This window comes from Mobula hypostoma, chromosome 8, assembly GCF_963921235.1.
Source record: "Mobula hypostoma chromosome 8, sMobHyp1.1, whole genome shotgun sequence".
Classification (NCBI taxonomy): Eukaryota; Metazoa; Chordata; class Chondrichthyes; order Myliobatiformes; family Myliobatidae; genus Mobula; species Mobula hypostoma.
The window spans coordinates 96669665-96694429 of record NC_086104.1 but is presented as its reverse complement, the minus strand read 5'-3'; the positions used below and the strand labels follow the sequence as shown (position 1 = coordinate 96694429).

Genomic DNA, 24765 nt, shown 5'->3' with positions numbered 1-24765 from the left:
ACAGAATGTTTCTTCAATTTTTACTAAAGCTAGAATCAACAAAGTAGGATAGTGGGATTTAGCAGCTTAAGTGTTCTAATTACAATTACGAACAGAGAAGCCTATCTTAATATTGAGGTTGCATTTACAAAGATTGTATGTAATGGTATGTTTTTGGTAAACTTGTAGCCTATTTGGAGTGTGGCTAATGAGACTTCCCAGAATAACATCAAATTAGTGTCAATCATTGAATAAGGTGTGCAGAGGGTCCATTCAATACTTCTTCAGGTAAATGTTTAGAGAGTGGGGATTTTGCCCATTCACAATTTATATGAGTTATAAACTCAGAAGCCCACTCAGTTGGGGAGAACTGTTGTAATGCTGTCCAGGATTTGAGATGCAATTCTCCTAGGAAGCTTGCCAAACCAGCTACCGGTAGGCAGAGTCTGCAGAATTAGCCATGTAACTTCAATGAATCAATCCCTCACATAAACTTAATGCTGGTAACTGCACAATGATCAACAAGTAGTCTTAAAATACGTATGTTACATTGTAATTCAGGCGAGTACTGAGTACACAGTTGTCTATATTTATCTTACAGTGTTTGGTATGATGGTTTAAATTGAGATTGGTAAGTGTCATTGGTGTAGTTTACTGGTTACATGTTTCAATTATACATTCCTGCAGGTTGGTGTTCCTCTTTATCATTTTTAATGTGTGGCGATTCAATACCGAAAATTTAAATCATCTTTACAATTAGGACTATGGCAATCCTGTGGTTCGCCAGACTTCCGTAGAAACAATAGGTCCATATTTTCACTCCAGGATGTCCAATAGATTGAGCTCATCTTTTCCTAAGGAAAAATGCCAGAATAATCAGATACATTTGGTAGACTAAGAAAATAATTATAAAGCCTCCAGATTTATGGAGGCTCTCCGCCACTTAAGCAGAAATATGCAGAAAACCCGGTGGATACAATGATGGCTTTAATGCAGATTAGTAAACTGTAAAACTAGATCCCATGGCAATTGAAACTGGCACAGCGTTGCTAAATGCTGACTTGCGAATTGATATGTCGATTATATGTCTGCAGAAATACAGACATAAAAGCAAGGAGTGAAATGATTTGTTGGGCAGTAAGTCCGTGTAAGCAATGTATCGGAAACCTGAAAGTGCAAACGCGGACACTCTTGTTTTCCCCGATTTACTGATATGCTGACAAAGGCAACGTGGAAAAATCTATTAAAAGATAAATATTTCCAAAGTGAGATCTGTAAAAACTACAGCATATATTTCCAATACGTGCTACCCTCGACTTCTCTATACTACAATTCAATCAGCAGAACCAGCCCAAGGAAGAAACAATAAAAAGACGTTTCATTTGATTTGCTTTACTGTTATTTAAGGTTTTCATGAAAACGAAAAACCAACTGAAATCTAATTTGGTACTAAAACTCCATACCATTTTACAGCCTGAACTGTAAAATGCAGGGGGGATCCAAAAGACGGTTAACTGAAAATTCATTCAGAATTTTGAGTAGCGTTGCACAGCACGGATTTTCATTGAAATTAGAAATCTTGTGATCACACGCACATTATACTGATCAGTCTGGTCCTGTACATATCTGTCAAAGCGCAGTTAAAAGTTGACTCGCGTAGTTATCGGAAACACTTTGCGCGTTTTATTTCCAAGAAACAGCTAACATTTAATCAGAGTCAGTATTACATCAAGAAACGTGGCAGAAGAAATGCTATGTTGTGACAGAGCATATGGGACACAAGAGGTTTTCAATAAGTATTTTCAAACTCCGGAAGCATCCCATCCCGACTTCACGATAGAAGATTTTGGCAAAAATAGCTGTACTGTAAAAAGATATATTTTTAGGACTACAAATGCGTATGAACTCAAATTACAGCTAATTCTGTTGTCCTTATCCGACAGAAAATCTGGTAAGGTAGAAAACCAAAAAATATAACAGGTAATATGCGCCAGTAAATTTGATCTGCTGTGTATACACAAACACTTATTTGCGGTACGTGGGTATTTTATTTCTGATTGCCGGTGGAATCAAAGCACTATTTTTCTCCTTCAAGCGCTAAATAGATAACATTCCATCGCTCGACGCCGAAACAAATATGCCCCCTTCTTTCCTCTCAGCACGGTGTCAACTCATCAACCAAACGAATTCTCTACAAAAGAACTTCAAGACACTTGTGTCTATGTCAGTGTCACAAAGATAGTGTTGGAATTGCAATGATGCTGGCAAAAATGCTGCACGAGCACTTTACAAATATTTGATCAAAACTGGGGAAATAACTGACTGCAGGTTGAAAGCGCATTATTAATTACGTTCCCTTTGATTATGAATTTTGACGAGCGTTATCCGTTAAAAAACAGCTAAATCTGGAATAAATTAAAATCACCCGTTTATAAAAATAAATTGTGCGATTGGAAGCTTTCTTGTCAAGCAACACTATTAGCAGAAGGTTAGACGAACTTTATTTGGCATTTTTACGCTACCAAATAGAAAATTCAATTGGAATTTAATTCCATTAACAGTAAATGGAATTAACTGTAAGTAACAGTAACTATGCGTGTACAACCTGCACATATAACTACATAAATTTGAAAATGATCATTTGAATTAAGTATTTACCGTAGGGACAGAAGGTATGATCGGATTTATAATAATATTAATCGTAATTATATGAATAAAGTTGATCTCATTCTATTTGAGGTGAGAACATGTTGCATCTTTTACCAATGAAGCCTGCAATCAGTTTTATCGCCTGGCAATACTGTGTTGCTTTCCATGGGAACAGTTGATTGAGTGCAGATTTTAAACAAACAAAGCTTAGGAGTTCTTTCTTTACCCGGTTTCTGTTTCCGCGTGTGCAGGCATGCATTCATTAACGCAAACCCCCCCACATTTCAACATCAACTCAGTAAAGAACAAACCCAGTGGCTGCTGAAGGAGAAAGAGGGACTCATGAATATTTAGACTCCTTCGTTACCTTCCACCCAAAGAAACAGGTATTTAGCAACAACACAGTTCAGTTTATATGCATATGAATAAACTGATTGTGCTGGACACAAAGGCGTATAATAGCAAGTCGAAAGTGAATACAAACCCACATCTCTCGGGGGTAATTCATCTCGCGCTTGTCAAATATTTCAGCACCGCGCTGCTCCGCACCTCAAATCCCCGGTCATTCACTAGGGCGCAAGCGCGCAATCGCTCATCCCGAACCAATCAGAAGCTCGCGTCCAAGCACGCAAGCATTTTTTTCCGCGTCGGTTTAGCCCGCAACGCGAGCCGCGACGCGCGTGCGCAGAATCACGCCTGTCCCTGGCGCCGCACGCGCCCCCCACGGAGCGAGTGCGCGTTCGCGAAGGAAAGAGAAGTGTGATGCGGCGCGCACACGCGCTGAAAGACCGTGAGGAACGTTCGCGTGACACACACAAACCACACACCCCCACCCTGACCCAGGCAGGGAGCGCGCTCGCGCTAGACACGTGATCAGTTAACTCCTCCCTCTCCACTCTCCTATTCCCCTCCCACCTCCCCCCCCCCCGCATTCTGTTCCTCCTTTCCCACCCCCACCCCCTCCCCCTCCCGGAGGCTGTGACGGCGATCGAGGGCTGAGCAGCGAGAGCGCGAGCGATTGGAGAGGAGCCGTTAGTGCGCGAGCGGCTGTGTCAGTGTGGAGCCGCCGCGCACAGCGGAGCCCAACTCTCAGCACTCGCACGGGACTTACGAATAAACCCCCGTCAACAAGGAGAGGCAAATCCCACCAGCACCGGGAGCGGGGGCAAAATCCAACCGAGAGAGAGAGACTCTTCTACGCCAGAACTTTCTGAGCTTCTGTGTGTGTGTGTGTGCGCGCGTGTTTGTGTGTGTGCGCGTGTGTGTGTGTGTGTTTTGGGGAGGGGGGGAAGTTCGTTGGAATATGGTTGGGGAAATGGAAAATAAGGAACGACCAAAACCGACCCCAGACTATCTCATGCAACTGATGAACGACAAGAAGCTGATGAGTAGCCTGCCCAACTTCTGCGGCATTTTCAACCATTTGGAGAGGTTGCTGGACGAAGGTACGTTCGTTGGCTGTGCGAGCGGGAGGGGTGGGGGGAACATTCCTTCACACATATGTAAACATATTAAAAGAGTGAGTAGAGATGGCAGTGGCATCTTCGGTGCATCTGTGCACACACTTGCAGGATATATTGGGGGTTAGTTTGCATTCGGCCATGAAGAGAAGGATAAGAGGAAAGGTTTGCAGATTCTTCCCGTCTCCTTTTCCTCTCAACCTCCCATACAGACCGTAGAAACGGGAAATGTGTTTGCAGAGCTGTGCGATTTTTTTAAAAAAGTATATTTGTTTCAAAGAGTGCTCTGCTGGAATATGGTGATTATTGAGAATTGCAGAGGAGCGAGTAGGGCTTGACGGGTATGGGCATGTAGTTGATGTCTTGCCGTGGCTTATTTTCGTGGTGAATGCAATGGATATAAAAGAGGGCTGTGCAAAATCGCCGAGATGAATGTCTGAAGGGTTCCTGCATTACAGACTCCAGCTGACGGTGCGAATCGTGGTCACCGTAGGATGCGCTGGTGACTTGCTGCTTTGCCCCTTCGCGGTTTGAGCGGAGAGGAGCTGGTGGATATTTCGGCTGCCGGCAGACCAGTTTCAGAGAGAGTGCACTCGTCATTGTTTTTTTTATTATTGTTCTAAGGGGCTGTGATTTCCATCGTGTCGTCCTGCTGTCCCAGCTTGAGATTGACACGGGTGCCGAGTCTCGGAGACGGTCAGTTAGGCAGGGACGAGAACTGCATTGGTGAAAATGAAATTCTATCAATCCGAGGGAGACGAGGGCTTGCAGTGAACGCATTGGAGGGAGCATGAGCTTTTCAGAGGGAAGACATCCCTGGGGATTGATTTAAAAAGTGATCGAAGAAACGGGGCAAGTCATACTGGGTTGTCTGTCCTGGTAGAGGAAGACTGGTTTTAGTATTCTGGAACTTCGAGTACTGCTCCAGTGAATCGTGCAGCTTTAATTCGAGTTTCATGGTGTGCGTTGGTCAAGAGTTTTAATATTTGTCTTATAGTTGTGTGCAGAACTCATGCCGGTGCTATGCTGATATTTAGATGGAGGTTGTCTGTGTTTTGATCCCATTTTTGCCTCGGGGTCGGATTTTGCGACGAAGTGTGGAATGGTTGCAGTATCACGAAAAGGGCATCGAAGTGAAAGAAGATGAATTCTGCCTTAGCTTCGATCCAAGAATTGTATCGCTGTCGTGCTGGGTACATGATGGCTTTATTGCAGGCGACTGCTTCGGGTTTTCATCAGAAAGTGGTTTGTGTAATTTGAAGAGGAAGTCGTAGCCGAGGGAGTTACGTTTAACTTTGGAGGTTCAGTGGAACAGTTCAGATTTAGTCTTGCGAAAAGAGAAGCGGGCGGAATTAGAATAGGGACAGCGCGGGGGGGGGGGGGGGTTAAACCAAAATGTAAACGGGACGCGTAAAGGTGTGAAATTGACCGGTCTGATATTGGATAAGCATGGAACGGGCAACGATGCAGTAATATTTGTTTTAAACCACTCGGGCGGATTTAAATCCAAAAGAATAATTGTGTGGGAGGAAATACATACTAGGAGGAAATAGTCTTGGTCAATTTGTTTGGTTTTGTATGGTATCTATACATTTGATACAAATTTAAACGTGAGGCAAAGTCTGAAAATTCGCCAACTGTTTTGATGAAAAACAGTTTTGTTCTGAGTCCACACGACCCCATTATAAATGTTATTATGCGGCATGTATCAATAATCACGTAAAATAATGAGCTTTTACACTGTCAACTCTGCTCAAAGCCGGGCGTCGGAAGAAGACGCCCATATCCCTTTCACGTGAGTTCAGTGTCCTTTAGAACATGTTAGTAAATTCTTTGATTCACTCATTTGTTGATTTCTTATTCAGTATGTGTTCATAGTAGCAGTTAGCAGCGAGGCAGAGGTTGGAGAGCATTTCCCCTTTTCAGAAAGGAACATATGACCTAAGGAAATGCCAGTAGAGTTAATCGTTCTTCTGCTTTAGCTTTCTCGGGTAAAAGCCAGGTCACATTCCGAATTTAACGCTGATGTTGCTTGCATAAATCTGACAAACTTTGTAAAAGTTCCATATTCGAACGCTAGGGTGTGCCAGATCGTGCACTGATAAATCAGTGAAGCTTTTTCTGTGTCGAAGTTTGTTGCTTGAGAATGCTTGTCAGAGTTAGGGTGACTGACTTACCGATCGGAACTTAACCATATGCTTCCAGCTCTTTGAGCCATTCGTTTTTCGTCCCCATTTGTTCCACAAGCTTGCCTTTATTTCACATACTAAAATATAAATATTTCTGTAAATAATAAATTAAAAGTTGGTTAATTTGGAACCAAAATATTGCAAGAATCGTTAGTTATTGTTTTATTATAGAAATTAATCTGGTATTGTCAAGATTCCAAAATGAGGTTTAAAACTGACAAGCACACCTAAACATAAAAAGTAACAATTTGATTTTGAACTTTTTACATAAAAAAAGATCAAATTCATTTTCTTGGTGTACAAATGAATCTCAGCGCTCTATCAAATACCTGAGAAAATTTAATCTGAGAAACAATTGTGGATTAAATTCTTAGCTATTGTAGAGTTAACAACATAAGGCTCTATATACTATGGTACCTTCTGTTTACTCTACATTGACCATAAGAATTTAATTCACTGTAGTACAAGTGAATGTACTGGTGAGTTGCTATTCCAATAGTTAGAACATGAAACTTGTAAATAGTCAGAGCTGAACTATTTAAAGTTTTATTATGCCTGACTCATTGAAGGAATTTCTATGAAATTTGTTTTGGATTTTTCTTTTGGATAAATATTTTTATATGTTAATATGTGCAGATTGTGTAGAGATACAACCATTTTGCTTGGAGGCATGGGAAAGGGAATAGTCCTCAAGTAGAAAATATTTTGTTAAATAACTTTATAAACCTTGTATCACTGAAGATTTTTCTTTATTTGCAACAATTGATTTATAAAGTGCCAAATATATGAAACGGGATAATCAGAAGAAAATCCACTGTTATAACATATGGATAATATTAGGCTGAAAAATTTTATGGAATCAGCAAGTTTGCACGTTTTCTAGTAGTTGTAAGATCTCATTCATATCTGATAAAGGCAATGGAGTGTGATAGCAAATTAGTGACACCATGCATTGTGGATATAACTACTTTTAGTATTACTATATTTAGCAAGAGGGTAGAGTTGGTTGAATTTTTAATGGCAGACTACCTTTAAATAGATGCTGGTCCAATTTGTTTTAATACTGCTGGTATAACAGCTTGGTACATCTTTGGAGTAAAAATAAGTTGTCAGTAGCTATTTGAAGTAATCATTTTAAGATTGGCTTGTGTTTGATTTTTTTAAAAACTATCTGAGATTGGTTCTGAATCCCCAGTTTTAAAAACTTCATTCTTGATTTCAGATTATCTTTTTGTTCTCTCTGTTTATAAAATATTTTTGCTGTCTCTTGAGAGCTCTGCCCCTTCACAGTTAAGGGTTCGAGAGCCAGTGTTCCCAACCTTTTTATGCCATAGACCCTTACCATTAACCGAGGTGTCCGTAGACCCCAGGTTGGGAAACCCCTGACCTGGAGTTTTCCATCAGATATTTCTTCTTTGTTACTTAGAAATACTTTTTGACCAATATATTGACTTTTTAATAATAGTTTTGTCCAATTTATGCATCTGTGAAGCCCCTTGCAGAGGCTTATAGCATCATTCAGCGCAGAAATAGGCCCTTCAACCCTCCATGTCTATGTTGATCAAGAATTATTTAGATGGGATGAGGCAGAACACCAGGCCAAAGGGCCCATTTCTGTGCTGTAGTGCTATGTCTTTATGGGTGAAAGAAAAATGGAAGGTTATGGGGCTCGTTAGGAGTGATGGATTGTATTGATCATAGAGTACTGGGGTGACATGGTAGTGTAGTGATTACATCGCCAGGACCCAGGTTCAATTCTACTGCTGTCCGTAAAGAGTTTGTACATTTCCCCCAGGTGGGTTTCCTTTGGGTCTTCTGGTTTTTTCTACATTCCAAGGGCATGCAGGTTAGTAAGTTAATTGGTCTTATGGATGAAATTGTGCGCTGCGGACTCTTTGGGCTGGAAAGGTCTGTTATTGTACTGTGTCTCTAAATTTAAAAAAAGATTGGCACAACATCATGAGCCTAAAGATTGATTTATACTTCTGCGTAGTAGCCTACGCAAGTGGTCTATGCCGTTGTGAGCATTTATACTTGTGTGTTGGTGTGTCTGTGTCGCTCTGCAATTCACTGCCAAAATGCTAGTTGGTGGCTGGGTTTCTATGCCACTGAGTTGAGTTTCTTTGTGTTGAGTTTCAACACGAAGAAACTCAAACTTCAAACAATTGTGACTGAAACTGAAGGAGGGTGAATTTTCTGTGCTTGTCTGGCCACTGAGAGACATGGACAAGGAAATGCATTTCAAATATTTTCGGATGTCGGCAGGTAGATTTGACGATTTGGTTCATCGTCTCCAACCATTTATTTCTCATCAGTGTACGCACAGTATACTCAGAGACTGGCAATCACTATTAAGAGTTTTAGCTTTAGCTGGAAGTCAAAAGGCTGTAGCAGCTAGCTACAAATTGGCGTCAAGCACAGGATCCTCCATAATTTCAGAGGTCTGTAAAGCTTTATGGAAAGCATTGCAGCCAGAGTTCCTTCCCTGCCCTTCAGTTGCCCAATGGGAAGCTGTTGCAGCGTAGGAGGAAATGCGATGCTACCAAGCGGACCAATCACAGTTGTTACGGTCTGTCGCCGCAACGTGTAGTTACATTTTTTGGGGAGGTACGCGTCAGATTACGGCATAGGGTACGTGGCTACGCCATACCTACGGTGTCGATTTGACACAGAAGTATAAATTGGCCTTAAGAGCCCATTCTGTGCTGTACTGCTCTATGTTCTATACTAATTGTTTGCTAGCATTTGGGATGTTTTTTGCTATTGCAAAGATTATAGATAAATATGAAGTTCTTGTAACCCATTTACTGATTTCTTCCAATTTGCTATGTTTTAGTATTAACACAAAAGGGGAAATGATAAAAAGACTTTCATGGCTATCTTGTATGACAATGCAGAGATCAATTGGTAGCTAAAGTTAACTTGCAGCTGACAGTGCATTGTTTATAGTGAAATATTGCAGTTTAAAGTTCCTAGGGTGAGACGGTGTAAATTCATTTTATCTGCTTCTTATGTAGTCAAAGGTAAAGAAGGATGAAGGCTGTGCAGTATTAATGCCTACTCTAGTACATCTTTTTTTATATATAGAATGCAAGTGAGTCAGAACTAAACAATAAAAGCTGATAGATTTAAGAAGAATGTACAGTGTTGCCGAGTGTTTAACAGCAAATCGAATCACTTGGAAATCAATCTGTCCACAAGTCCAGCAAACACCAATGTAATAATGACCTGTTTCAATTTTACTGGGGATAAATATTGCTGGGGACACTAGGGAGAACTCCTTCATTCTTACTAACAAATATTTTATTCATATATATTGATATTGATACCGCAAACCTAATAGCCTGGCGCAGATCCACAACATCATTCTTTCATTGTGGCATCAGAGGAGGTAGATTATTTTGACGAAAGTTAGTCTAAATTCACTTAGATTTTTGTGAACTTGCTGGCATCAAATTAATTTTGTTTAAAAGAATGTTTACACTGATGCTTAATGTATCAATTATGCTGAATGGTATAGAATTGCAGATATGATATCAAAGAATCTTAGATTTTGAAGTTTAATAATTAAAATAAATATGGAGAAATAGAAACCATTTATTTCCCTAATTTATTAAACAAGTGTTAAATCATGATGTTAAATAGTAAGTAATAGTTCAAGAATATTCGATGCTCAAAGATGTGGAGTTGAATTGTTAGAGCTACTCTCTAATAAATGCATAGTTGTCATCAGTAATACTATATCTGAACTTACTATTGTAATTCAGGTGCTTTTAATGGAGATTTTAATAATGCTTATTGATAAGAATGGTAACACAAGGAATTCTGCAGATGCTGGAAATTCAAGCAACACACATCAAAGTTGCTGGTGAACGCAGCAGGCCAGGCAGCATCTCTAGGAAGAGGTACAGTTGACGTTTCGGGCCGAGACCCTTCATCAGGACTAACTGAAGGAAGAGCTAGTAAGAGATTTCTCTTACTAATCTTACAAATCTCTTACTAGCTCTTCCTTCAGTTAGTGCTGACAAAGGGTCTCGGCCCGAAACGTCGACTGTACCTCTTCCTAGAGATACTACCTGGCCTGCTGCGTTCACCAGCAACTTTGATGTGTGTTCTCTACATTAAAATATTGTATTTAGCATTACTGCCTGCTTGAAAATTTTCGTTACATTGGCAATAATCAGGAGTGCAACAGAATTGGGGTTGATTACACACAGAAATAAGCCAAAATGGAATCTCTTTCAGTTTGGTCCAGCTTCTGACCCTTTGTTTTGCAGCAGTCAGAATGGCATAAAACGTCAAAGAACACTTCCCATGGCAACCACACAGGAACAAGACACATTATGTTTGCCTTTGTGGAGATCTTCCACATGTGCTAGAAGGGATATACATATGCTAGTCAACAAAATGCATGCCCAGAGGAAAGTTCTTTTGTATTTGAGATTTGGGTTGAAAGGAAGGGGAAGGAGAACTGGTGAAGCCCTTCATGGTAACGATTTGGAAGGAAGTCGCTACTGTGCTGTTTTTTCAGGATCGTGAATCTCCACATAATGGAGCAATGTGAAAAGAAGTTTCATGTCTCCACAAGATGTCGAGACCTCTGTTTACACGTGTTGAGTAGCCATCCTCCGCAGTAAAGTGCATTTTGTATAAATCTTCAAGTTCTTTAAGCAATGTGCTGTTCAGCAGGAATTAGATTTTATAGCAAGCCTTTAAACTAATTGAATTTATTAATTCAACCATACTTTGTAATTAATGCTACCAGACATGCAAAGCAGGACATTAAGGATTTTCATGCATCATCTTTGTATTATTTTCTCTCATTCTCCTCCCTCCCGTCAAATCTAATTGTTTTGTCATAGTGGTAGTGTTTGGAGAAAGGAGAGGGGCATGTGGCTTTCAGAGGTGACAACAGATTTGAAGATTCCTTCTGATAGGGAGAAGTACTTTCTATCTGGGACTCACTTTTATCCAGCAATATCAATGTTTCCTTCATTTGTTTAGGCAAGATATGAGGCTGTAAATATTGTGGGGGACATCCTCTGTGGCCTTCTGTTTCCTCTTAATCTTTTCAGGCTCTATATTGTTGAATTTAGGCTCCAGGCTTCCTTGCTGCTTTTTTTTCTTTGACATTAGCTGCTGCCTCTGGCTTGAAAGACTATGCTGCCCAGTAATCTATGCTTAAATGGCTGACACGGCAGTGTTACCTCAGACTGACGCACCTTGAGGAAGCCTTGACCTTTCTCACTGCAATCCTTTATGACTTCCTTTGTGGTTAGAGAGTGTATAGTTGTCACCAACCACGGGTGGATCTTGTTTCTCAGGAACCATCCCCCTGCACTGTGCTTGCCACTGCAAATGTACAATAGTATGGTCTTCATCAGGATGTGTTTCCTAGAAATGTTGCATCCATTGTATAGGAACTCCTGAGATCCATAATGAGCTGGAGGCTAGATAAGCATTCAGAAAGAATTGAATGGTGAGCTTCACTGATGAATTTGGATGAAAGTCAAGAAACTGCTCAGATGGGACAGCCTGAGTGTACGTGACCTTGGCCTCCAGGGAGAGATTAGGCCAAAGCCAAAGGGCTCATGAAGTGTGGTTTTCTGAGGCTTCTGGAGAACGTTTAAAGTAGTGTGCAGAATCTGATTGGAGGTTTGGGAGTGAGAGAAGACACTCCAAAGATGTAGATTAGAAATGTAGTAATCAAAATGAAATTTTCAATGGAAACAAAGGCAAGTGGCAAATAGGGTCAGAGTGTGTATTTAAAGAAAGTTCAAATGCCAAATATAAAGCCATTATATCTAAATACACACTGTCTTTCTAACAAGAAACATGAAAGAACTATACACGAGGTCATCAATGGTTATACTGTAAATCTTATCCACTATAGAAATGTGACTGCTGGGTGATGAAAGCTGGAATTGGATATTTCCGGGTGTTCAACATTTATAAAGGTCAACAAAAAGAGAAAATGTGTTGGGATAGTGTTGTTAATAAGAGATAACATGTAGAGTTAGAATGGATCTTGGCTTAGTAGATCATAGTATAGAATTCAGATTAGTTTATGTGAAGACAAGACACAGGGAGCAGCAAACATCAGTGGGAGTTTATTTATGGATCTCTGAATAGTAGTTATGATACAGAGCATGGTATAAGTAGGGAAAATGGGTGCATGCCATTGTGACAGTGATTATGGGGAATTTTAATCTATATATAGACAGGGCATATTCAAATTAATACCAATAATCTAGATGATAATTTCTTGGTGTATAACTAACTGGATACAGCTAAGATCATGCCGTTCATAACTATGTTGATTTAGTTGAGGAAACCAAATAAGTAAGTGGGAATGTGAGTGCTGATGTGAATACAAGGGGATATAGATAAGCTAAATGAGTGCTTGTCTCAACAGCATGACAGGTGGAACAAAATGTGAAAAATTGTGAGATCATCCATTTTTGCAGTAAAAAGCAGACAAGTTGAATAAGTTTTTAATAGCAACATACTAGGTAACATTGAAGTTCGAAGAGACCTGTTCGAATCATGCGCAAATCAGCAGGCAGTTACAAAGGTAAATAGTATTTTGACCTGTATTGTAAGAGGAGTTGAGCACAAGTGTAAAGATGTCTTACTGCATGAGCTGCTGGCATATTTGTGAATGCTGTTTGCTTACTGTTGAGGGATTGCAGTGAAAATTAACCAGGTTGGCTCTGGAGAGTGGCAGATCTGTCAAATTGGGAAGAAATTGAGAAAACTAATCCTTCATTCCTTAGAATTTAGAAGAACGAGAGCTGACTTCATTGAAACATGCAAAACCTTAGTTGACCTGGTGAGGTAAATCTGGCGAGAATGTTTCTCCTGGCTGAAGAACAAAATAAAGGAGTGCCCATTTAGAACTGAAATGAACACTGTGGTAAGGCTTTGTAATGATTCCCTTGTAGATCTGTGGAGGTTCTTGCATTGATTGCATTAAAAACAGACCAGTAGATTACTGGTTATTTTTTTAAAAAAATTAACAAATATGGCATAAGGTGGGATATATATATATATATATATATAACTTTTTGCTTATTCCTCAGATAAGACCTGTCAAGTTTCATTTGAACCATTGTATAAATGCACTGTTTTTAACAATAGTGGGAATAAAGTCTAGTGAAACATTTTATTTTTTTTAATTTTTACTGAAAATCTCAGGTATACTCTATTTTTCCTGTAATGGCACCTCTATCAGGAGTAATAGCTGTTATCCCTTCACCCTGCATAATTTGGAAATGTTACTTGGTCTTGTATGTCATGCAATATGAAAGAACGATCTTTCAAAATTTCCCAGGAAAACACTGATTTGGTATCCAAACATTTCCTTTCAAAGGAAATTATTAATTTGTGATTATTACCAGGTTGCGAGAGTGCATCTTTAAATGGCAGGTTATGACACTGATAGAAGTACCAAAACAGAGTTCACAGCACGGGACAAAGAATAGGAGCTATAAAAATTGCACACTGTTTTAATGAAGCATTATTCTGTATTCAGCAATGGCTATGAATGTGTTTTCATGTACAAGGTGTGAATTACCAACATGTTGTTTATAAATCTAGCTTTGATGTAACTTGGTATAACCATAGTTCTCATCTCATTTAACACATTTACAATTGCCTCAGGTTGAAGCAGTGTCTCAACTACTGCTTTCAATCAATAAATCATTGATTTCATTTGCAACTTTTTCATCACATTCTGTTGCATGGTTTATAATCAGAGCGGCATTCAAGCACAGTGGATAGAAGTAAAACTAATTCAGCAATATCTTTTGGGCAAGAAAGTGATCAGTTTCTTTAGAGCTCAGGAGGAAAATAATGTGAGTTCTTATACCTTTTAGAAATATTTTTAAAATGTTTTAATAGTATCATGCTTTTGCTGCTAATTTACATAAGCTCATGTTTCTCTGCTGCTATTGATCTGTCCTGTTGGGCAGCAAGAACGTTCAAATTCCCTCACCAAGTTAATAAGTATGAAGTACAGCAGAGTTAGTGTTTTGAGTTTTCAGCATCTTGCAGTCTTTAGCTTTAAAAGTTCAAATTAAATTTGTTATCAAAGTACATATATGTCACTGTCTACAGCTCTGAGATTCGTTTTCTTGCAGGCATACTCTATAAATCCACAATAGGATAATAACCATAATAGAATCAATGAAAGACCACACCAACTTAGGCTTTCAACTGGTGTGCAGAAGACAACAAACTGCGCAAATACGAAAAGAAAGAAGTATGGAGAACATGAGATAAAGAGTCCTTGAAATTGAGTCCACAAGTTGTGGGAACATTTCAATGATGGGTCCAGTGAGGTGAATGAAGATGTCACCCTTGGTTCCAGAGCCTGATGGTTGAGGGGTAATAACTGTTCCTAAACCTGGCTGTGTGAGTTCTAAGGCTTCTGTACCACCTTCCAGATGGCAGCAGCGAGAAGAGAGCTTGACCTAGGTGGTGGGGGTCCCTGAAGATGCATGCTGTTTCCTGCGACAATGTTTCATGTAGATGTGCTCAATGGTGGGGAGGCCTTTACCTGTAATGGACTGGGCTGCATCCACTACTTTTTGTGGGATTTTCCAGTCAAGGGCATTGGTATTTCATACCTGGCTGTGACACAGCCAGTCATTATACTCTCCACTACACATCTGTAGAAGTTGGTCGAAGTTTTAGATGTCATTCCAAATCTTCGCAAACCTCTAGGGAAGTAGAGACACTGCTGTGCTTCCTTCATATTTGTACTTGTGTGCTGGGCCCAGGACAGGTGCTCTGAAATGATAACACCAAAGTTGCTGATGCTCTCCACCTCTGATGAAAACTAGCTCTTGGACCTTTAGTTTCCTCCTCCTAAAGTCAATAATCAGCTCTTTTGTCTTGCTGACATTGAGTAAGAGGTTGTTGTTGTGGCATCACTCAGCCAGATTTTCAATCTCTCCTATATGCTGATTTATCACCACCTTTGCTTTGGCCCATGACAGTGGTGTCATCAGCAAACTTGAATATGGCATTGGAGCTGTGCTTAGCCACACAGTAATAAGTGTAAAGCAAGTAGAGCAGGGGCTAATCACATGGCCTTGTAGTACATCTGTGCTGAAGATCGTGGAGGAGATATTATTACCGATCCAAACTGACATGGCGGGGGGTGGGGGTAAGGAATCTGCAATTGAGGATCCTATTGCACGAGTAGGTACTGAGGCCAAGGTCTTGAAGCCTATTGAAAGCCAAGCTGTAGTAAATGTAAAACATCCTGATGTATTCATCTTTGCTGTCCAGATGTTCCGGGGTTGAGTGAAGAGCCTAAGAGATGGCATCTGCTGTGGAGCCAGAAGGGAAATTGGAGCAGATCCAAGTTGCCTCTCAGGCAGGAATTGAAATGTTTTATCACCAACCTCTCAAAGCACTTCATTACTGTGGATGAAAGTGTTACTGGACGATAGTCATTGAGGCCCGTTAATGCATTCTTCTTGGGCACCGCTATAAGTGAAATCTGCTTGAAGCAGTAGGTGCTTCAGACTGCTGAAGCAAGAGTTTTGAGATCTCAGTGAACGCTCCAGCCAGTTGATCAGCACAGGCCTTTAGTACTTGGCCAGGTACTCTGTCTGGGCTGGACACTTTTTGTGGGTTCATCCTGGTGAAGACTATTGTGGGAGTTTGTGATGGGTCCTCCATGTTTTGACAGTCAAAGCGAGCATAGAAGGCATTGAGTTCATCTGAAAGTGAACTTGGTAGGAATTGTGTGTGGTGCCTTAATGGTTAAATTTGGATCACTTGAACTTGGTTTTAGAAATAGGTGTGGAGTCATACACAGGTCAGAAATGAGGTTAATAGATTTCTTTTACTGGATATTAATCTTTTAAGTGACATTTGATAGAATCACCGAAATGTACAGTACAGAAACTGGCCCTTATGGCCTGACATTCTGGCCCAATATTTTCTAATTCAATTCTCCCAAAGCAGATGAATATTTCTCCATGTGCCAGAGGGACTAATCTCAATTTTAAGGTTCTGAATATGTTACTCTGCAATACTTAAGTGAATATTCTACTTTCCCTCGGTTATAAATTGTGTCATTTAATATTAAAATAAAAACAATTTGGTGCTTTGTGCCATTACTCATTAAGGATTAGATTGAAATGGCAGTGTTACAAAATCAGCAAGTAGGAAAATATTAAAGCTTATTTCAGCTGGTGGGAATTTACTGATGTATTTGAGTGCATTTGTTGTTCTGACAAAAGGATTCCTGCACAATAGGTAACAGAATTCATCATATCTAAACTAGTCAATAAAATAAGTTGAGTCAATAATCACACACAATCAATCTTCTGGAGATTTATAACTTTGAGGTTAAAGAGGAATTCAGGAATTGGTGCAGCTTAATCTCTTCCACTCAAACCTACATGTCCGCATTCTATTTATTTTAATAAACTTTTTAACTTACATTTTCAACTCTTAATTTTGCGAAATTCTTGAGGCTTGATGTTCAGAAAGCATTGGTTTGCAGCAGGTAGTTTGCATGGTAAAACATGAGTGGTTTGTGTTAGAGAGGAGATGAAAATAAAGGCAGGAAGACAACTAGACAAATCATCTTGGGTTAGCTAAGGCACCACATTCACCAGTAGGACAGTTATTCTCAGCCCAGTTGATCTTTCAGTGTTGCCTTTCAGAATCGGGGGCTCAGGCCTAAATTGGGAGAATTGCCTCTTTGACTGGTTAAGCAATAGCTGATACAGTGGAGATGCAAATGACAGCAGAGACTGTAATCTGAAACAAAAAATAAACTTCTGGAGGAACTCAATGTGTCAGACTGCATCTGTGGAGGCAAAGGGACGGTTGGGAGTTTTGGGTTGAGACCCTGCGTGGGACTAAGGGTGTAATGGGATGGTCAACGTTTGGCTATCTCTTTTATATTCTCAGTGAAAGTAAATTTATTGAAGTACATATTGTGCAAAACTCATGGGTGTATGTATATATGTGTGTACAGTATACTGTATATATGGTGCTTAAGACTTTGTATAGTACTGCAGTAATTTTATGTATTACACTGTACTGCTGCCACAAAAAAAATCATGACATATGTGAGTGATGATAAACCTGATTCTAATATGGGTCTCTTATATGAACTGAGAGTGGGAAGGGGGCAAAGAGGGGAGAATCATGGCTGAGAAAAGGTGAAGGGAAAGGAGAGGGAGCAAGAAGCACCAGAAAAACATTCTGTAATGATCAGTAAACCAATTGTTTGGAATCAAATGACCTTGCCTGGTATCTCAGGTGAGTTGGGTGTGTCTGTACCTGCATCATCCCCCTCCCTGGCACACCTCTGCCACACATCTCTTGCAGCGCTCCACCCTTGCCATTCCCAATATCCTTTGCTCCTGCCAGATTAACAAATTCCACATCTGTACAAAATTCTTAGTCACCTGAGAGGTAGGTGTGTGTGTGTGTGTGTGTATATATAAATTAAGACAAATTATCTAAATAAAAGAACACTGCGAACATAAATTGTAGAGTCCTTGAAGGTGAATCTGTGGGTTGCGGAATCAGTTCAGAGTTCACTTGAGTAAAGCTATCAGGCTTCTGAACTTGTGTGGATGATTATTGAGTAATAACTGTTCCTAAACATGGTGGCGTGGGACCTAAGGCTTCTATGCCTCCTGCTCAGTAGTAATATTGAGAAGAGAGCATGGTCCGGATGGTGGGGGCCCATGATGATGAATGCTCTGTTCTTGTGGCAGCACTCCTTGTAAATGTGCTCAGTGGTGGGAAGGGCTTTGCCTTTGATGGACAAGGCTGTATGTATTACTTTCCATTGACTTCTCTGTTCCTGGTCATTGGTGTTTCTATGCCAGGATATGGCATAACCAGTGCATTTGTTGTAGTTTGTCAAAGTTCTATGATTGTTATTACTGATAGCAAATTAACACATTAATTTTCTAAATTTATTAATTATGCCACCAGAAAATGAAATATAAATCCTATTGACTTTTGTCTAGAATGGATCTAAGTGCTCTGACCTTATCAGGCCTCAAGACTTCTCATGCCTCATAGTAGGAACAATCTTCACTTGCTTTCCCTATTAATGTCCAAAATTGTATAATGAACTCTTAACTTCTATTCTCTTGATTATAGAAACATCAGAACATTTGTGGGAAGGCAGGATGGGAGAAATAAGATGCACCAATGAAGGGGGAGGGCATCCCCTTGCCTTCCCTTTCCCACAAGCCCACCCATTCCTTTTTCCCCACTTGTTCCTCTCCTGGAATGGTTACAGGTGGCAAGCGATCAGTACATTGTGCAGACCAGAACTATCTTAGATTTAATTATTGGTTTATGTTTGCTGAACCCATTGTTGGGATGGGGGTGGTGGCGAAACATGGTAGTATTGGGAATATTGTCTGGAATTCCGGCTTATGACTGCAAGATGGTGATTTCTGCTGGCTCTGCATGCATTGCAGCTTATTTGAGGAACTTGTGATCCGAGCTAAGTACAAAATGCCTTTATATAAATATAGAATACAAGGATCTTGACATTGACTGAAAGGATGACCGAACAAATTACACACGACTGGAACTAATTAACAATGTTTAAAACTACAACCTCTGCCATGAAAATCTTGGATCAAAAGAGAAAGCAAAGGTGGTTATTTTATATTGTATCAAAAGATAGGAAGAAGTCAGAGGCCTGATGCTGCCACAGAGAATGCAAAAATGATTAATTGGAAGAATTTATAATATTTGTGAAAGCAATTGCAGGAAACTAAGATGAATAGTAGAGGCTCTCAGATTGGAGCAGCTGGTAAAATTGCTACCATGCAGTGCTGGTGATCTTGAGTTCTGAACTTCAGTTCTGCCTCTGTACACCATGTGCATTCTCACGGTGATCGTGTGTTTTCTTTGATGTGTTGATAGGTAGGTTCATTGCCCATTCTAGATATTGCCATATAGATTACAAAGAAAAAGTTAATAAGATGCAGGATTTTTCTGGGAGCTCAATGGTATGAGTGGTCTTCTGTATCATGAGGAAATATAGAATTATACAAATTTAGGATTGTGCCAAAGAAATACCATATGGCAGAAATACAATAGTGAGAAGAAATGTCTTAACATCCAAGGCTTGACCAAGACCTTTATGGGAGAAGATATCTGTCCTGTACATTAATCAATGTCAATTTTATTTTACACCATCTGATTGAACAAAACTGAAATGTAGGTCAGTTAGTAAATCCAGCTTATTTCTGTGCTTTAAATGCATTTTACATGGATTTGTTAAAAGATCTTTCAGCAAATTACTTGTTATTTTACTAATTAATATTGTTATCTCAATGCTGTGTAGTTGATGAATTGGTCTTTATGCTAAATATCTGACCAGGCTGACAACTGAAACTGATTGAAGTCTGGCACATAACCAATGGATTTAACTACTACTTTGACAGAAGGGAGATGTTTTGCTATGAGGAATGTGGAATAATGAATTGACCTCACTCAATGACCTGTTATTATTGAAATATAATTCTGATTCTCATTTACAGATGAGTATTTTGAAATATTCATTCTTTTATTATAATCCCTTCAAAGATGTGACAAATCGGGGCTTGTTATAGATTTTAGTGGGTGCCGTTTTCTAAAATCGAAAGACTTTTGGCATTTCTGAAAGAGGGACAGAAAATCAACTGCAAAATTTTAGTTCCAGATCTTGCTCCCAAATAGTTTTCCTCAATTTCATTTCCCAGAAGCAGTTAGGCATTTAAATATATTTCATTGTTTCACCAGACACCCAGGGATTGCATGGAGTTGATTGCCAAAGCAGATCTTGTTTGTACCATCTTACTTCAATTGGTGCTTTATATGTGCAATCTGTCGGTATCTGTGGAAATTCTAAGGATCCATATTGAATGTCGGGTAAAAGATAGAAAGTTTGCCACTACAGTACATTAGGATAGATATAATTTATAGTCAACTTTTGAGGTAAGAAAAGTTGATAGGATTCAGTTGGTTTGAAGTATAGTATTTAAAATGCTAAGAAAACAAAAGTATGTACTTAATGAAGTGGCCACTGAATGCATATCTTGTCTTTTGAGGAAGTTGAAGGCTCAAATGTCTGCGAATCCATGAGTTTATTGGAGGCCAAAGGCAGCCTGTTGCTTTGTTTATGTTTTGTTTCCTTGTGTTCTGCCTAGCATGGTGGGCATCCTATGTTGGCACCAGAAATTGTGGTAACACTAGCAGGCTGCCCCATCGCATCCTTGGTTGTATTTGTTAATGCAAATGCTGCATTTCACTGTGTTTTGATGTACACAGAGCTCCTTCTGCACATTCTGTGTATTGCAACAAATTTTTTTGAAAGTGTTGTTTCCTCAGGAATCTTTCTTGTTTATGATAGACCACTTGAAGCTGAACACAAATATAATTTCAGACATCTTGTATCTTATGTAGGAATTTGCAGAAGCAAGGAATTAACTTTTATTGAATATAATGCATTTAATTGCAAATGGTGCTGATGCTTTGCAATAGTTCAATTGCTGAAAAGGTTTTTTTGATGATTTTCATTTGTGCTTAGTATTGAGGCTTCTCACTTAAGTGTCCAACAATAATCAGCCAGCATTGATGGATTCCAGTTTCCGTGATACTGTTTCTCCATGATGGCAATATCCTGGTGAAACCTTTCACCATGCTCGTAACTGACAGCGCCAAGATTTGCAGGGAAGAAGTCTAAGTTGGAATGTAGAAAATGAATCTTTAGTGACATATTGTACTTCATGGTTTTGTATAGTTGTAGCATGTTGTCAACCAGCTGCACCTGCTCTTTAGTTGCCAAGAATATTTTCAACACCATCCTTGTATGCCTTCTATGTGATTTTCTCTGGTCCCACTGGAAGTTCTTCGAATTGATGACGTGTTTGACTTGTGGACCAACAAAAATGCTTCCTTAATCTTGGCATCAGTTATTCTGACTTGAATTATGAATTGAAAGAACAAACATAGGTGATTAAAAATTGGGAGTGCATGATAGGGAAATTTTATGGTGTTTTTCATAATCAGCAGCCTAAAATCCATGAGATACAACCAGAAGTATTCAGGAAGCAAAATCTTTGATGTCCAGTGCTATCAGAGTATCCAGCCGCTGATGTTAATGGTAACATTGAAAACATCGTGGATTTATGTTGAGAAGTCTGTTTAGTTTTCTTTCATATTAATTGCCCACAAAACTGGGGTAATTAAGGTCTATTTTGAAAAGATTTCTTCCATGTATTTTGAACACATAGCTAATCAAGTGCATTGGAAATTTCGTTGTGCTACTCTCATAGAAGATGATAGAAATACTGTATCATAACTGTTGCTGAAAGAAAATTGGGAGGCTGGCAGATAATTGATCTTAATTGCAGACATGTACATATATAGTCCACAAGTAATTTGAAGAATGTAAACATTTATAATCTTACAAGATTTTTTAAAATACAATTTGGATTCTATCCTTTTATTGGGATATCTATGCAGATGAGTGAAATAATAATGAGCAGTATTCATAAATGCTTCCGTCTGAAAAACATTCCAGAAAATATTTCTCTCTGCAATTATTTTCAGGATATTTCTTTGATTTAGCATGAAGCAAGATATCAGAAAATATCTGAGCAATAAAATGGCTGTTAGGGAAGTTGCTGTATTTCAATAACTGCTTTCTGATTTTTTGTAAGGAGAGAAAAAATATTGCGAACAGCTTGTGTTAGAGCGGGACACTGATCACTTGTGAAGTATAAATGGTATTTCAAATTTACATCTGCTATAGCTCAAAAATGCAATTCATTTTGACATACATGATAAGGCAAATAAAGCATCATTGCTGTCAAGATGATTGTTGCTTCAGGGAAAGCAGCTCGGGCATATTTCCACACAGCTAGCTGAAAGGCTCAGAAATGGCAGAATGAAAGTTAGACTGAGTTTTTAGGTACTGAACGGAATACCCTGAAAAGTTTTGAAAAGGTGAGAAGTAGGTGCACATTTTTCATTGTGTATTATTTTTCCTTTGTGATGGTCTGTGAAAATGTCAGAATAGAAAAGAATTTTGGAAAAAAGAATTGCATACCCTGTCTCTTTCTGATGTTGGTTTGGAGAATAAATGTTGTTGTCATTCCTTTTGTACTTTTCTCCACTGCAATTTTGTCTATTTAACTAAAATAAAACTCCAAAATGAAATCTGTTGATTATGGAATAAAGGATGGCAGAAATCAATCAGTGTCATCCTGGGATTTTTTAAATTATGCTTTCTTTTTCCCAAAAGTGTAGAAATATGATATGGTTTACATACTACTGAAATGACAACGTGTTGAATGAAATGGAGACCTTAAACTAAAATGGCTGTAGAATGATTGTTTATTTAAAAAATGCAAGATTTTATGATGCACTGAATTTTGAGTTCATTTTAATGCTTTGTTGAAATAAGGCTAAGGTTTTTGAGCTAGGTTTGAAAAGATAATGTCTGAATTTATTCGATTACTTGGCTCAAGGATGTTAGAAATGAAAAATGCTTTTGTCTTTCATTTTCAAATGAATAGAATACAAGGTACTATTAAAAAATAAGGATCAATTTAATGAAAAGATTGAAAGTAGTATTATGCTATTGAGAACTGGCTCAGACAATTTCATTCTTGCTTTAAACTTGTTCTAGTATCAAGGGAATAATAGAAATTGCTGGACATTCGGGTTTGGTTTGGATTTATTAGTTTTCACTGTTGCTCATGTATTCAGTTCCAAGGACAGGGGCCACAGTTGATAATTTGTATAATCTTGCATTCTGATTTATAAAATTAATAACATAATTAATGCTACTTGTGAAAGGACAAAGATTAAAGTGACAAAATATGAAGCTGCATATTGCTAATTTGATCGATGGTGGGGTTTGCAACAAATTAACATGAGTTTTATGCATCATATCTGTGTAAATGAGACACTGCTAAGAAAATGTTGAAAGCTAGACTCCCACCATGCTAAATACAGCAAAGCTATCACTTAACTCTTATCTACTGAGCTTTGTTTGTGGAACCATACTATCTGTTTAGATTGTTTTTTAAGATTAGATAGTGATTATTGAACACTAGATGGATAGATGAAGCACTGATATTCTTTAGCTTTACTTTCTGACATACAAACAAATACCACAGGATTTTGTTTCAAGAATTTAAAAATTCAAATTGAATCACCTTTCAAAAAAAATCTAAAGTTCTCAGTGGACACAGATACATTCTTATTAAAATATCTTTTGAGTTATTAAACTTGAATGAGGTTTCAGCTGGCTGGTGGCAAGATAAGTTTCTGTAGGGTCTGCTTTGTATTGTACTTTGACAGTGCTTAGAAACGCAGAAGAAAATGCTGTAACTTTGTAAATTCATGTAGGGTTTCATAAACTAGCTAAATGTGCTTGTGATTTTACAATTGGAAACATAAAGTCCAGTTTGTTTATTAAATCCTGTATTAGCTTTCATTTGTAGAAAGTGGGAATAACGTTCATTGGATGTTATTTTACGAGTTTTTTAAAACTATATTGAGACAGTGGGATAGCTGGCGTAGCTGCTATCTCACAGCTCCAGCAACTAAGATTTAATTTTGATATCAGCTTTTGTCTATGTGCAATTAGTAAGTTCTCTATGTAACTGTGTTGGCTTACCCTGGCTCTTGCAGTTTGCTCCCACATTCCAAAGACATGCGGGTTGATAAGTTCATTGGTCACTATACATTGACCTTGCTGTGTAGGTGAGTGATAGAATTTGGAGGATGGAGAATGGGTTACAGGGAAAAATAGTTGAGTAGCAAAATTGTTCTGTGAGCTGGCATAGAGTTGATGGGCTGAAGTGGCTGCCTGCATGGTGGAGAAATAGCAATTCATATTGAGAAAAAAGACAACTAAATACTGTTATGTAAATCACTAGCCATGGAGGAAAAACATGTTAACTAGTAATTGCATCATCGGACACAGCAGTGTAATTAGCAGCGTAGTTTCCATGGTGAAAAAAAAATCCGACCCTTCAGTTTTACCTCACATTAAATCATCTGCCACATAACAAAATACATAGTTTCTGTTCTCTTAAGCATGGTCAGAAAAATGAGACAGTACTGGCTGGGATAGCATGAAAGTGATGCTTCGTACTTGGTTTTTACGCTTCAGCCCCACATCATCCATCTTCACAGAACTCCTGTAATCCCTTTTCTATGTCTCCCTATCCCCCCCCCACCCCCTTGGGGTCTGTCTCAAGCAGTTTTCAAAAAATATCAATAAATGGCTATGCTTTAGTAATGGGCCAACATATTGATATGTTGCTGTTTCACTGCCATAGTGTGCACAAATAAATAGAGACATGTACTGCACACTGGAATTTCTAGGTAGTTTTTCTTCTTAACCTTTGAAGTGAAATACAGTATGCAGAACAATTTGTTGCAACATTATCTTAAAACACTTGACATTTTTCTAATGCAAT

The 24765-nt window shown here is 38.8% G+C and overlaps 1 protein-coding gene across 6 annotated transcripts in view; it reads left to right on the top strand.

Moving 5' to 3' along the window:
• The first annotated feature begins 3584 nt into the window (after positions 1-3584).
• LOC134350757 (KH domain-containing RNA-binding protein QKI) overlaps positions 3585-24765 on the top strand; it is a 559128-nt gene continuing 537947 nt past the window's right edge. The window contains exon 1 of one of the 6 annotated variants that reach the window (XM_063056410.1): positions 3585-4073. In XM_063056410.1, the coding sequence (XP_062912480.1) occupies positions 3932-4073 (142 nt within the window). In that variant the 5' untranslated portion in view covers positions 3585-3931. Of the gene's footprint in view, positions 4074-4187; positions 4254-24765 lie in introns of those variants that run through there. The other 5 variants (XM_063056409.1, XM_063056411.1, XM_063056412.1 and 2 more) reach the window with 5 other exon arrangements.